Genomic DNA, 16,107 nt, shown 5'->3' with positions numbered 1-16,107 from the left:
AGATTACTATTAAAAAGCCTACCAGATCAATCTGTATAAGTCATGATTTTAAGCAACAGTAACACACAGTCTAATATCAATCTTCATCCAATACTGTGACCAAAGAAGATGCTGAAAAAATTAGTCAAGAGCCTGTATTTCTCCAAAAATGTTCTTGTGGAGCCTATTTACAACTTCTGTTACACTAGGAGATAAAGAAGTTCCTCATTATTCTGATTACTCTTCAGAGTAGCAAGCGTGCCTGCTGTATTCAAAAGATATTCCAAACACCTGATTGAGGCACCCCTAACTGTACTAATTATCCTAATTATCTATACTACATTGTGTTAATGAGAACTATATTGATAGAACATATACCTAGCTTCCAGGCATTGTTTGACCATTTACAAATCAACAGGTTAAAATAATGATTGATAGGTACAATGTTTTCAGCCAAGCATAAAACACATTGTGTGCATATTAAGTAAAAATAATAGCCTCCACATGTATACAGTTCTGGAGGCACAATGGCATAAAGCACCTAAGCATTGCTCCCTTTCACCTAGTTCCTAGTTCTGAGGCAGAACAAAACAAATGCAGAAGATTATCCAAACAATGCCGTATGAGGAAGCCCTCACCAATTTTCTTGCCACCTATAGATCCACCCCTGTCACTGCATGCAGCCAAAATTATGCACAGGTGAAACTCCATACAATAGTCAACCTATAGCATCTGATGTAATAAGCCAGAGCACAAACCTTACTATCACATGAGCTCCCAAGTCTAGACTCACCTTTGGGCAAGTGTCAGGATCTCAGAGTGTGCTAGGTTTTCTGACTTGTGAGCCATAGGAACCAAGTGTAGTCACAAATTCCATCACAGTCAGCACCAGTACTTTCGACAGTCAGCAGCAGATTCACACATTGGTGACAACAGTGGTACAACCTCCAAGACAGAGAAGTCATTGTCCATCACTCACCTATCCCCTTCTCTGGTCCAATTCCAGCACTATGCAGCCCTCTACTCAACCAATGAGTCCACAGTCTTTTTACTTCTCTCCTTTTCTGATTCTCTCATCACTGCCATCATAGTCATGGTAACAGTCACTATTGTAATGCAGTTCGTTGCCTAGGAGGCACAAGAGTGACACCGCCAATGTAACTATCATTGGACGCCGACAACAGGCAGCTGCCTGTCACGGGAGTCATTGCTTGGAGTGTGTTATGGTAACGCATTGTCGCCATCATCTAGGGATGCTGCCTCCACAAATGCCATGACTGAGGCTGGAGCCAGAGACCCTGGCCTGCCAATCCCAGACAGCCGCAGCTGGGGATGGTCCCTGAGACAGGGCACTGACCTGCTGGCATATCCTCCCCAGACACAATCACAAAAGAGGCTTGCAGCAGCGTGTGATTCCAGGCACTGTGGTACAAACCAGCAAGATCATAGCACCACTGCCAAGGCAGCAAATTCCAGTTACATCAGCGCACCTATAGTCAGTGCAGCAGGGGTACGGCTGAGCATCTACTGGCCACCTTTGTCACCACTGAGAATATCACTAGTGGAAGTAAACCTCACCCAGAGGGGCCACAGCCAATGTATTGCAGCTGATCAATAAATGTTGTTATTCTGTCATAAGGAACCATCTGTGGACACACCCCCACCACTCTCTTCCTCACATGCAGCAGAGAACCCACATTTGAATCCGGAGATGGGCAGTGGAGCCCCATGCCTGTTAACACAGCCTGTTTACACTGGCATCAGGAAGACTGCTGAGGCATCGTGGAGACGGCTCTCATGGAGTTAAATAGTCAGCAGTATGGTGCACCTACAACTATGGTGTGCCATGCAGCAAAGGAAGTTCTGTGCCAATTTCAGTTATTTTGGTTTTGAGCCTGTTGGTTTGTCCCTTTTCCTGTCTTTTGTCTGGATCATTTTTTGCACTCTTTGGGTATACTTTTCTCTTGATTAAATTGTAGCCATAGCAAAGGAACTTCCAGCTGGTGAAGTTATTGAGCAACTTTGGGATCAAGTAGATAAATTACAGATAGAGGAAAATAAGCTCAGAGCAGTGGGGAGGGAACAGTCACATCGCAAGCCACCCACCCTGGATGGCACTCCTGTAGTACTGATTATCCCATTTTCAAGGAAAAACGGTGATGATATTTTTATCTTTTTTGACAATTTGGCTACAGCCACCAAATGAGGGAGATGGATTAAGGAGCATTTATGATATTTTGCTAGACTTAAGTTAGCAGGAGTTGCTAGAGTACATGTTATGGTAATGAGAATCTGAAGGAGAGTAAAACATTTGAGGGTTTTCAGGAAGGGTTAATAGAGAGATACTGGAAGAAGAACATGGCAAGATATTATTGAGGACAACTTACTAGGGTTTTCCGTAAGCAGGATGAATCTACTGAAAGTTTCACTGACCATATTCGTTAAATCAGTGGAGGCAGCTCACCTATGAGCTCACGGATGATGATAGGGTTAACTTTGTAATTTTGCAAGAAGCACATCAGATTGCTCTTGATGCATTTTTGAGGGGGTTACAACCAGAAATGTCAAGAAAGGTTTGTTTGAAATTTCCTAAGTACCTGAGTGAAGCAATGGATACAGCATTGTCATAGTGGAAACTGAGTCATTGGCTAGGTCGTGTGAACATCGGACAGTGTTTATACAGATATAAACTGGTTTCAGTGTGGATGCAATGGTCAAATACAATGGGACTGCAGATAGCAACATTGCAGGTATTGTAAGAAATCTGGTCACTCGGATGAGCAATGCCGCAACAGAAATCAGCAACAACAGAAGTTTCAGTCGCAGGGTATATTTTACAGGCAGCAGTTAAACAGTGCATGGATGGGGTGTTCACTGTGCCATGTTCCCAGTAAAAGTTGGCACATGTAATAAAGCAGTGTCAGACTTTTTTCTAACCTGCTATGTGGGAGATAAATTATCTAACATTTTGTTGGGTACAGGTTCTCAGGTATCAGTTGGAAGTATACAAGTATTTGGGGCAAATAGATTTAATGCACCATAATGGACATTGCCCCCCCCCCATGAACCATGGACCTTGCCGTTGGTGGGGAGGCTTGCGTGCCTCAGAGATACAGATAGCCGTACCGTAGGTGCAACCACAACGGAGGGGTATCTGCTGAGAGGCCAGACAAACGTGTGGTTCCTGAAGAGGGGCAGCAGCCTTTTCAGTAGTTGCAAGGGCAACAGTCTGGATGATTGACTGATCTGGCCTTGTAACAATAACCAAAACGGCCTTGCTGTGCTGGTACTGCGAACGGCTGAAAGCAAGGGGAAACTACAGCCGTAATTTTTCCCGAGGGCATGCAGCTTTACTGTATGATTACATGATGATGGCGTCCTCTTGGGTAAAATATTCCGGAGGTAAAATAGTCCCCCATTCGGATCTCCGGGCGGGGACTACTCAAGAGGATGTCGTTATCAGGAGAAAGAAAACTGGCGTTCTACGGATCGGAGCGTGGAATGTCAGATCCCTTAATCGGGCAGGTAGGTTAGAAAATTTAAAAAGGGAAATGGATAGGTTGAAGTTAGATATAGTGGGAATTAGTGAAGTTCGGTGGCAGGAGGAACAAGACTTCTGGTCAGGTGACTACAGGGTTATAAACACAAAATCAAATAGGGGTAATGCAGGAGTAGGTTTAATAATGAATAGGAAAATAGGAATGCGGGTAAGCTACTACAAACAGCATAGTGAACGCATTATTGTGGCCAAGATAGATACGAAGCCCACACCTACTACAGTAGTACAAGTTTATATGCCAACTAGCTCTGCAGATGACGAAGAAATTGAAGAAATGTATGATGAAATAAAAGAAATTATTCAGGTAGTGAAGGGAGACGAAAATTTAATAGTCATGGGTGACTGGAATTCGAGTGTAGGAAAAGGGAGAGAAGGAAACATAGTAGGTGAATATGGATTGGGGGACAGAAATGAAAGAGGAAGCCGCCTGGTAGAATTTTGCACAGAGCACAACATAATCATAACTAACACTTGGTTTAAGAATCATGAAAGAAGGTTGTATACATGGAAGAACCCTGGAGATACTAAAAGGTTTCAGATAGATTATATAATGGTAAGACAGAGATTTAGGAACCAGGTTTTAAATTGTAAGACATTTCCAGGGGCAGATGTGGACTCTGATCACAATCTATTGGTTATGACCTGTAGATTAAAACTGAAGAAACTGCAAAAAGGTGGGAATTTAAGGAGATGGGACCTGGATAAACTAAAAGAACCAGAGGTTGTACAGAGATTCAGGGAGAGCATAAGGGAGCAATTGACAGGAATGGGGGAAATAAATACAGTAGAAGAAGAATGGGTAGCTTTGAGGCATGAAGTAGTGAAGGCAGCAGAGGATCAAGTAGGTAAAAAGACGAGGGCTAGTAGAAATCCTTGGGTAACAGAAGAAATATTGAATTTAATTGATGAAAGGAGAAAATATAAAAATGCAGTAAGTGAAACAGGCAAAAAGGAATACAAACGTCTCAAAAATGATATCGACAGGAAGTGCAAAATGGCTAAGCAGGGATGGCTAGAGGACAAATGTAAGGATGTAGAGGCCTATCTCACTAGGGGTAACATAGATACCGCCTACAGGAAAATTAAAGAGACCTTTGGAGATAAGAGAACGACTTGTATGAATATCAAGAGCTCAGATGGTAACCCAGTTCTAAGCAAAGAAGGGAAAGCAGAAAGGTGGAAGGAGTATATAGAGGGTCTATACAAGGGCGATGTACTTGAGGACAATATTATGGAAATGGAAAAGGATGTAGATGAAGATGAAATGGGAGATATGCTACTGCGTGAAGAGTTTGACAGAGCACTGAAAGACCTGAGTCTAAACAAGGCCCCCGGAGTAGACAATATTCCATTGGAACTACTGACGGCCGTGGGAGAGCCAGTCCTGACAAAACTCTACCATCTGTTGAGCAAGATGTTTGAAACAGGCGAAGTACCCTCAGACTTCAAGAAGAATATAATAATTCCAATCCCAAAGAAAGCAGGTGTTGACAGATGTGAAAATTACCGAACTATCAGCTTAATAAGTCACAGCTGCAAAATACTAACACGAATTCTTTACAGACGAATGGAAAAACTAGTAGAAGCCAACCTCGGGGAAGATCAGTTTGGATTCTGTAGAAACACTGGAACACGTGAGGCAATACTGACCTTACGACTTATCTTAGAAGAAAGATTAAGGAAAGGCAAACCTACGTTTCTAGCATTTGTAGACTTAGAGAAAGCTTTTGACAATGTTGACTGGAATACTCTCTTTCAAATTCTAAAGGTGGCAGGGGTAAAATACAGGGAGCGAAAGGCTATTTACAATTTGTACAGAAACCAGATGGCAGTTATAAGAGTCGAGGGACATGAAAGGGAAGCAGTGGTTGGGAAGGGAGTAAGACAGGGTTGTAGCCTGTCCCCGATGTTGTTCAATCTGTATATTGAGCAAGCAGTAAAGGAAACAAAAGAAAAATTCGGAGTGGGTATTAAAATTCATGGAGAAGAAATAAAAACTTTGAGGTTCGCCGATGACATTGTAATTCTGTCAGAGACAGCAAAGGACTTGGAAGAGCAGTTGAATGGAATGGACAGTGTCTTGAAAGGAGGATATAAGATGAACATCAACAAAAGCAAAACAAGGATAATGGAATGTAGTCTAATTAAGTCGGGTGATGCTGAGGGAATTAGATTAGGAAATGAGGCACTTAAAGTAGTAAAGGAGTTTTGCTATTTGGGGAGCAAAATAACTGATGATGGTCGAAGTAGAGAGGATATAAAATGTAGGCTGGCAATGGCGAGGAAAGCGTTTCTGAAGAAGAGAAATTTGTTAACATCCAGTATTGATTTAAGTGTCAGGAAGTCATTTCTGAAAGTATTCGTATGGAGTGTAGCCATGTATGGAAGTGAAACATGGGCGATAAATAGTTTGGACAAGAAGAGAATAGAAGCTTTCGAAATGTGGTGCTACAGAAGAATGCTGAAGATTAGATGGGTGGATCACATAACTAACGAGGAAGTATTGAATAGGATTGGGGAGAAGAGAAGTTTGTGGCACAACTTGACCAGAAGAAGGGATCGGTTGGTAGGACATGTTCTGAGGCATCAAGGGATCACCAATTTAGTATTGGAGGGCAGCGTGGAGGGTAAAAATCGTAGGGGGAGACCAAGAGATGAATACACTAAGCAGATTCAGAAGGATGTAGGTTGCAGTAAGTACTGGGAGATGAAAAAGCTTGCACAGGATAGAGTAGCATGGAGAGCTGCATCAAACCAGTCTCAGGACTGAAGACCACAACAACAACAACAACAATGGACATTGAGTGTGTAGTGTGTAGTGGAGGGTGTGTAGATTCACTCGGTGTTGGAGTGTTGAGTTTTTGAGTGGGGGATGTTAACTTCCAAGTGGATGCAGAAGTTCTTCCCTTGATTAGCAGTACCCCAGTTGTGAATTTAGAAGTGTTAAATGAGGACAAAGTAGACGGTGACTTTACAGCAAATTGCACAATGCCAGGAGGGTCTGTCGACTAGTCAGCACTAAGGAGTAAGGAGTCAGGAGTCAGGAAGTAGATGGACACGAACACCCTATTGCGTACACTTCACAGCAGCTCAGTAATGCTGAACAAAATTATTCCACTATGGAGAAGGAAATGCTTGCAGTGATTTTTGGAACTGGGTAATTTTGTTGTTATGTCTATGGTAGATGATTTAAAGTGGTGACTGACCATGCAGCACTTAAGTGGCTTTTAGGACTTAAAGATTCAATGAGTAGATCATTGAGATGGGCCTTGCAGCTAAGCGAGTTTGATTATGAGGTTGCACGTCTGCCAAGGAAGGTCACACGCTAATGTGGACAGATTCAGCCATAAGGTATGCACTATGGAATGCACAGGCATTGACGTAAGTGAATGGAGAGCAGCACAAAGTGCTACCCAGACTGTCAGTGGTTTGCTACAGAGCAGCAGTTCTGCACAGAGGATAGAGTATTGAATTGGATAACAAGAAATGGGCCACAGTTAGTGGTACCACAAAGCTTTGATGATGACGTGTTGAGGTAAGTGCATCATTCAATTTTAGTGGGACATTCGGGTTGAAGAGCAATGGAAAGAAGGGTAGCGCAGATTTATTGATGGATGATGTTAGGCAGGATGTGGACTGTCACATGAAAAATTAGGTTTCGTGTGCACAAAGAGCAAAACTTAACCATCAGAAAATTACACTACAGAGGTTACTGGAAATTGATACACCCTTCCTATTGGCCTACGTCATCGCTGCATACAACTCAAAAGTTCACCACAGCACGGGGTTATCCCCTTATGAAGTAATTTTTGGGTGTGAGATGCCATCGCCCTTTGAGTTTTGCAAAGCCACGCCATGAGGAGACATTTCGTCAGTGAAGGACTTCACTAGGAGAGTGAAACTTATCTGGAGACAAGTACAAAAGATGAATACGAAGGCTTTAGAGAAAAAGGAAATGTTGCATTATATGGAAGCAGTTGTACCTAAGTACCATGTGGCACTCTGAATTATGTTAATGAATCCTTGTGTGATAAATGGGAAAACAAAGAAGTTCGTGTTACAGTACAATGTCCCTCACCACGTTATGGATATAACATCGTTGGTTAACATTAAATTGCAACTTCCCATCCACCCTTTCATAGTCCATATAAACCAAATTTGGCAATTTACAAGGGGTATGGACAATTTGCCTCATGTTGTCCCAGTTTCCTTAGATGGGTGGAGAGAAATGACAGAAGAGGAGGAGAAAACGGAAGTGAGGGAAACAGAATAATATGGCGAATCATCAGTATTTGCTAACACTTAGAGCAGGGACGTAGGACTGACACTAGAATTTTCTTTCCCCACAGGACCCACATTCCTGCCCTGGGATGGGAGACAATGGAAGCAGCATACAGTAGCATATCATTCAGTCCATGGAGTAGGGATGTAGTGTGGAGTCTTATTGTACTATGGGTGGGTAGCTGAAACAGTGAAGGTACATTCAGTGTCAGTAAGTGTCATGTTTTCCAAGCCAACAGATATGGTTATGTCAGATCACTCTGGACATCAAGGGTAAATTGCAACATTTGAACTCTCAGGAATGAGATTTGGAGACTAGAAGAAATGTTTGGGAAACTGCACAACATGAAGAGTAATCAGTCAGGGCGTAACAGTATACAAGGAGAGTATTGTCTGTTACGATCAGAGTTTGCAAAGTTGTAGGTGCAACTGTGGCAGATTATGGAGTTGATCCTGTGGATTACACAGAAAAGAGGATGGTTGGACACAGATGATAGGATCCTAAAGACAGTGTTTGATACAGCCAATGTGAATGTCATAGCTAGCGCCTGTAATAAGGCATTACGGGAAGTCTGGAGGTGGAAAGCAACCAAGAGGCAGTGAATTTGCACACAACCCAGCTCGCCAATTTGGAAAGTGATGTGCTGAACAACACTTGGCAGCTTTGTGACTTGGCCGCTACTTTAATGTCACATATTATGTCACCTGCTGAAACCACCAATTGAGACTTGTGTGTTATTCGTGATTGGTTGAGCAACATCAATGCACAGTTAATGATTGCCACATTACTATGCAATCTTGCTGATGGCTTGACAGATGCTCGTACTGAAACTGCAGAGTTGCAGTAAACACTGTTGTCTGCCATGTACCAGCACCTTACATCAGTTCTACTACCAGCAGAATGATTGGTGATGTGTTTGAAAGAAATGCAAACTGTTGGAGCAGAACCTTTGGGGGTATTAAACTGACAAGGGAGTAGTATTGCTTGGCTACCATTACAATCCAGCAGAGGGGGCTTACCTGGAAGTTAGCAAACAAATACACTAACTTGTAGATACTGCTATTTGGAGTGCTATGCTATACGTGCATAACCAGTAGTACAGGAGTCTTTGCAGAAGTATGTCCAGCTAAAAACATACAGGAAATCTTACTAGTGGCACCAGAAAGACACAATCAAGTGTTAATGTCTGCACAGGAGTTGGTGCATACAGTGCTGAAGTCTTGGAAGTTCACGTTGTTTTGGTCCAAAAAGGGGTCATGGAATGCCCTACGGTAGTATTGTCAGAGGAGGGGGAATATTTCCAGTGGGTAGGACAGAACTGATTATACTCGGTGGCAGAGCCAATAGTCGTTATTTGTACATGTTACAAGTGGGGCAACTTAGATGATACACAAATGTTCTGCAGTGTCAAGGATTAATACTCAATGGAACTCAATGTGACGTATCTGAATCAACTTTCCACTTACCAGCTATGATAAAGCAAACCATAGCCTTCAGCATGGTCCACTGCTTAATTTACTTACCTGACCTATCTTCCTCAGTTTTACCCCCAGAACACATTTCATTCCTTAGTGATACCAATGGCAAGGACCTGCTCACCTCTCTGGATCAGATGATTGCCATCCAACATGGTCATATTACCATGGGACATTTGATTGATTGATTGATTGATTTCTTTATTAATCCATGTAACAATTTACATTGTGTGGATTTCGTCAGCAAAATCAAATACAATACAATATACCTACACTTTATACGAATTGCTCTTTTCTGTAATTTGAAAACTATTTGAATATTTTTACAGTTGACTCCCCAAAATATTATTCCATAGGTAATAACAGAGTGGATATAAGAAAAATATACAGATCTGACACATGTAGTATCAGACACTGCAGTCAGAATTCTAAGAGCATAGCATGCAGTAGCGATTCTGTTACTAAGTATTTTAATATGTTCTTCCCACTTTAACTGACCGTCAACATGCATACCAAGAAATTTCGTGTAGTCTACACATTCTATAGTTTCATCGTTTAACTTAAAGTTGTTATAGTGTGCTTTTTTGCAGACATAGAAGTTAGCAGCATTTTTTTTTCTTTTTAATTTAGTGTTAGTTTCTTATTGGATGCCCACTCATGTACACTGTTTAGTGTTTGTTCGGCTTTGAAAAGCTACAGAAGCAGCAGCAGCAGCAGCAGCAGCAATTGGTAGTCACTGGTTCATCAGCATCTGCCACTGGTGTATTCCTTGTCAAACCAAACAGAATAGCACTCCCCCCCAAGGCAGTGTAATGAATGAACAGTCATGAAGGCAAAGACCAGGTATGCTCAAGGAACAGTGTGTTTAAAAGGGAGAACTATGGTGTAATTAGTAGTGACGAGCCACAATATATAATTTCAAAGGCAGTGAACTGTGTAAATACGGTACAAGTCCAGTATTGGCAGAGGGTTCAAAACCATGTAAAGAGAGTTGAATGTAAATAGATGTAGAGACAGAATATGGGGATGCATTCTTTCTGTAGAAGGGGGGCAGTGTAGAGGGTCAAATGATCAGAGTGATTAAGTTAGTTAAAGGTAGAAGTTTTACAGTAGTTAAGTTTGTTAAAATGTGAAGGATGATACCGTGACATAAGTGGGTCGACGGAGTGCTAAGTTAAGCAACACGAAGGAGAATGATGTGTCACCATCCACTAGTGGACATGACAAGAAGCAGTTCGCTACACACCAAAATGTCAACATCGAGGGCAGTAATCAGGTCAGTTATGCCAGCTGAGTGAAACCATAAAATTCCACTGACCTACTGGGGATGAAGAATTGCAGACATCAGTGGCAGAAAGCCATATTTAAGGACCGGCAGCCAACTCACCATCATCACCCATCATGAGGTATTGGGGTGACGCAGAGCCTGTGTCTCTCAGCGCCACCACCAGTTCAGAGTCATCACTGCCATCATAGTCCTCATGACAGTCATCGTTGTAATGCAGGTTGTTGCCAAGGAGGCACCAGAGTGACGCCGCTACCGACAACAGGCAGCCGCCTGTCATGGGAGTCATTGCTTGGGGTGTGCATTGTGGTAACGCACTGTCACCATCGTTTAGGGATGCCACCTTCACAAATGCCGTGACTGGGGCTGGAGCCAGGGACCCTGGCCCGCCGACACCAGACAGCCGCAGCTGAGGACGGTTGCTGAGACAGGGCACTGATCTGACTCACCACTGCTCTCCCCCTCCCCCGGCCACATTACAAAAGAGGCCTGCGGTGTGTGGTCCCAGCCATCGCAGTATGACCCAACAAAGTCAGAGCGCTGTGGCCAAGGCAGCGGATTGCAGCTACAGTCACCACAGCAGGCATGCTTGTGAGTGTCTGCTGGGCATCTTTGTCATCACTGAGAACATTACGAGCAGAAGCAAATCTCACCCACAGGGCCCACAACCAATGTGTTGCAGTTGACCAGTAAATGTTGTTATTCTGTCATCAGGAGCCATCTGTAGACACATCCCCATCATCCTCTTCCTCAACCCAGAAGAGGCTGCATGTTCGAATCCAGCGACAGGCAGTGGAGCTCTCGTGCCTGTTAACATGGCCCATTTACATTCCAGCAGGACCCGTGGCCCCAGAACAGAGCAGGGGGATACAAAGGGACTGCGAATCATGTCACTCAGTTTCCATTAGAGGCATCTTTAGAGCAAAATCAGCTAACTCATTTCCCTGAATTCCTGTACACCCCAAAAACAGGAAAATGACATGTTCTTCCCCTGCTTTTGTAAGGCACAGAGATATGCTGAACAGATGTGAACACACACTGAGAATTTGAGTAGATGATGAATTTATGAATGTAGTGTTGTCTCTTTTGCTCCACTGCCTACAATGTTACATGCATCTAGGCATCACAGGGCGAATCTGAACTCCACTAACAATTTTTGGGATTTTTCAGGAATATAGTCTCTGAAGGATTAAACAGAAAAAAATGCAATTATGATTTGTTCGGTTTATTTCCGAATAATCTCCGATTCTGTGAAAATATCTTGACAATAGTGAAAAGTCTGCAATATATAATAACCAAAACAGAGTAACACAAGAATCCTCAGATGCACCACAACAATACAGTGATGTGGTTGCTTTCACTGAGGGAAAAGCTGAGCATATTGCCATCATGCAGCTCTTCTATTGCATACAAACCTAGTGATATCGCTTTGTATGCTTTGTATAATTATTAACTCAAGACTACCACTGCCACACAAACAAACCCCAGCAGTGCTGAATACAAGCAGAAGGGTAAAATGTGAAGTGAGAATTACCATTGTTACTGCTATTACTGGTTGAGAGCTTTCGTTCATTACCAGATGGCTGCATTACAGGATGGACTGCTGATCAGAAGGTGGTGTTTTTTTTTTTTTTTTTTTTTTATACCATAGTGCCAGTGAATGTGTCTTGACAGCTTTGAAGGCTTGTGTTTTTATTATTTTCCTTGTAACACACATTAGTATCATGGTCAACATGTCCCACTATTATAAACACAATCACAAAAACACAAAGTAAAGGGTGAGTCACCAGTAGCACTTTTACAATGAACAATCTGATATCACAAACACATCATCGCACTGTAGAACATGAGAAGCATATGTGGTATCACACTGTTCATTGTAAATGTGGTGTCACCGCCAGAGACCACACTTGCTAGGTGGTAGCCTTTAAATCGGCCGAGGTCCGGTAGTATACGTCGGACCAGCGTGTCGCCACTATCAGTGATTGCAGACCGAGCGCCGCCACACAGCAGGTCTAGAGAGACGTCCTAGCAAGTTATCCCATCCTCGTCGCCAACTTTTGTGGACTGGGCAAGACAACCAAGCCACTCTGAGGAAGCCGAAAGGCACGCGTTTAAGCTCACGCAGGCTGGCGTGAGGTCTGGAACAGTTAAAGGAATAGAGACTAGCAAAAAAGGTACGTAGCTTCTGGAATACTTAACTTTAATCCATAATTGGTGAACATCGGTCTGACGGTACATGCATCACAAGATAAATAGCAAATGATAATGGCGCCTTGCTAGGTCGTAGCAAATGACGTAGCTGAAAGCTATGCTAACTATCGTCTCGGCAAATGAGAGCGTAATTTGTCAGTGAACCATCGCTAGCAAGTCGGCTGTACAACTGGGGCGAGTGCTATGACGTCTCTCTAGACCTGCTGTGTGGCGGCGCTCGGTCTGCAATTACTGATAGTGGCGACACGCGGGTCCGACGTATACTACCGGACCGCGGCCGATTTATAGGCTACCACCTAGCAAGTGTGGTGTCTGGCGGTGACACCACAGTAAACATGCTAATGGTGACTCACCAATTGCTCTGTGTTATTGTGACTGTGTTTATAACATGGGGATATATTTAACGTGATGCTACTGCATGTTAGAGGGAAAATAATGAAAATGCAGTCCTTCAAAGCTATCAAGACATGTTCACTGACACCATGACTTACAAAACAACCAACTTTTGGTTTAGCAGTTCATTCTGTAATACAGCCATCTGATGATGAACCAAAGAACAAAACCAGTAATAGCAAGGGACAATAAAAGATGTTAAACAAAAAATGTCTTTAAATTAGAGGTTCGTAGCTGTTTTTATAACACATCTTATAATACAACCATGGAGCTCTCATAATATCAATTACTGACAAACTAGCTTCATAAACAAATTGTCAATGCCTCCTGTAACATGTGCTTCAATCATTGTTGGAAATTTTACTATAGCGAATAATCCAAAGCTGAAACATCAACAACTCTGTGTGTCCTCAATAAATATTTTCTGAAAGAAAATCAACATTAAACTCTTCACAAACAATGATTCTCCATTTAAATTTGCATAATCTTATTAAAATTGTTTTTACTCGTAGATGCATTATGAAACTTAAGATATTTCATGTTGGTGGCCAGTCAGTGTTACACACTCGTTTGCTTCTGATCCACTGTTGTGGCACAGCTTTCAAACATCTCTTTGATACAATGTTCATTAACCTGAAGGTTCTGGGACTTAACTCCACTCTTGTATTTACTGCCACCCTCATTTCCTCTTAAAGATGAATCTATTTAGTTTCATTAATTTCTTTGATATGTTCTGATATGCACAATAAGCCTGCTGCTATTCCATCTATCCTTTCATTTTCCTGTAAGGCTGTGAGAAATTAATTCTTTATATTCACAGGCTTCTGATATTTTGATGGGAGACACTACATGCACTTCCTTCAATACTCATAGCTTTGTAAAAAACTGCAGTACTTTGTTTTGCTAGTAGGTGTTTCAGCTGTAACTATATTTATTGTGTACCCCTTTCTTTCTCATTTACCCTTTAAAAGGCTACAGAACACAATGAAAATCACTGAAATGTGATGGATACTGTTTTAGTCAAACTGATCACTTTATATGCACCCAGCTATTTGTAGCTGAGAGCTCTTTTGGAGGAATACTGAACTTCCAAAATCAAAATTGATGTCAGTACAAAAGAAAGTAAATGAAAAATTAGTAAAGATATGTAACTAACTATACACATCAGTGCAATGAAACTATTATGATTAAAGCAATAGACAAAAATAAAAAATAAAACACATGGGTAAGAATTACTGGACAATGAATACCTACTGAAAAAAATTACAAGTTTCTCAGAAGAGGGTTTGGGGGAGGGGGAGGGGGAGGAGAGGGGGAGGGGGAGGAGAGAGAGAGGGGGGGAGGGAGGGATTTATATGCACTGTTGGTTTACTGGAAGGGAGGGAGGGAGGGAGGGAATTATATGCACTGTTGGTGTACTGGAATGGAGTATTTTCAAGTGTAGCTTGTCAAAAACTACCTGCAATATCCACCAATTTGACCAGGCTTCAGGACATCCATTTTGTATCGTAATGGTTCAGATCGAGATGCTAAATCAGTCAAGTTGATCATCAAGTTACGGCCTCTACAAAATCTCAAGTGTTTTGAGCATTCCAAGGATGAATCCTCCTGCAAACAAATGGAAAAATAATACAGATATAAATGTAATACTTTTAAAGTTAGGATTAATTTCATTAAACATCTTTTAATGATTACACAGTTTGACATGCAAAATGTAAAAATGAAATAAGATAAACTTTGTTAATTGTGTCCCACTGAAACTGAAACTGGTGCTAAAATTTGCTTATTAGTTCAAGTTTCTGATCTGGAGCCATAGCTGTATTACCAAACATTGAGCCCCACATACTGGTGCTTGGAAATACTATTTGGGCATGTCTGAATTCTCACAGTACGAGATCACCACATGATGGGGTACATGCTCTGCATGTTTTCACAAAGTAATCAGTCACATTTTGGCCATAAAAGGGACTTCATTTCTTAATAACTGCTATAATAAAGTGGTTACATTTTGATGATTCTCTGAGTACAATTATGAGAATTGTGTTGTTTTATGCTTCCAACTGGCAGCCTACTATTAATAGGCCAACACAATACTGTCCTTTGAATGTCTTAAAAGTGAAGATAACTGATATACTTGCAGTGAAGTATAACATTTGCTTTGAGAGGAGTTCAGTTACATCTCCTATAAAAAAGGAGTAATTATTGTATTTTGATTTTAAGATAGAGGACTAGGATAAAAAAATGAGTACCTTGTGTTCATTTACCCTCAATAAGTGAATGAATGGAGAAGGATGCCATATGCCGTATGGACTGATGATGGTTTGGATGGAGTCTGCCAATTGTAATATTGATTCCTATTTGCCCCATAAACAAAGGCGTCTTCATGAAGAAGTATTGCAGAGCACATATTATTATGCTCTGCAATTCACCCTGCAGCTCATGACAAAGAGCATACTGCTCCTAAATTTCCAGACAGTCTATCTGTGGGCTTGAAAGATTCCTCAACTGAAGATGAAAACACCATCTAGTTGACAGAGGCATACTGCTTTCTAAGCACATCCTCCTTGATTCACAATATGGCACAAGTGGAGTTCAGTGATCTCTTCAGAGATCTAGATATTTCTTTAGAAAAAAAAGGGCAAAACTACTGGTATCTCATTTAAAACAGTGGAAGTATTCACACAATTATTTGAAAGTGTCCATTTGGTAATATGACTAAGGAACTGGAGCAGTCCTTTAAAACTGCAGGTGACCTCACGACAAACTTTGAAGACACACACAGTGTGACGAATGCAGTGAATGTCATATGCCATCCTGAACAACGCAACTAGTAATGGACACTTCAAAGAAATTCTCAAAGTGGTACTTTCACACAATGGTAACAAGTTTCATTCTTCATCTGTAGAACATACTACCAATC

The 16,107-nt window shown here is 41.7% G+C and overlaps 1 protein-coding gene across 2 annotated transcripts in view; it reads right to left on the bottom strand.

Moving 5' to 3' along the window:
• LOC124777973 (EGF domain-specific O-linked N-acetylglucosamine transferase) overlaps positions 1 to 16,107 on the bottom strand; it is a 164,025-nt gene that overhangs the window by 112,477 nt on the left and 35,441 nt on the right. For both annotated transcript variants that reach the window (XM_047253534.1, XM_047253533.1), the window contains exon 4: positions 14,647 to 14,795. In XM_047253534.1, coding sequence (XP_047109490.1) covers positions 14,647 to 14,795 — 149 coding nt within the window. The remainder of the gene's footprint in view (positions 1 to 14,646; positions 14,796 to 16,107) is intronic.

This window comes from Schistocerca piceifrons, chromosome 2, assembly GCF_021461385.2.
Source record: "Schistocerca piceifrons isolate TAMUIC-IGC-003096 chromosome 2, iqSchPice1.1, whole genome shotgun sequence".
NCBI lineage: Eukaryota > Metazoa > Arthropoda > Insecta > Orthoptera > Acrididae > Schistocerca > Schistocerca piceifrons.
This window is presented reverse-complemented; position numbering and strand designations above follow the sequence as displayed.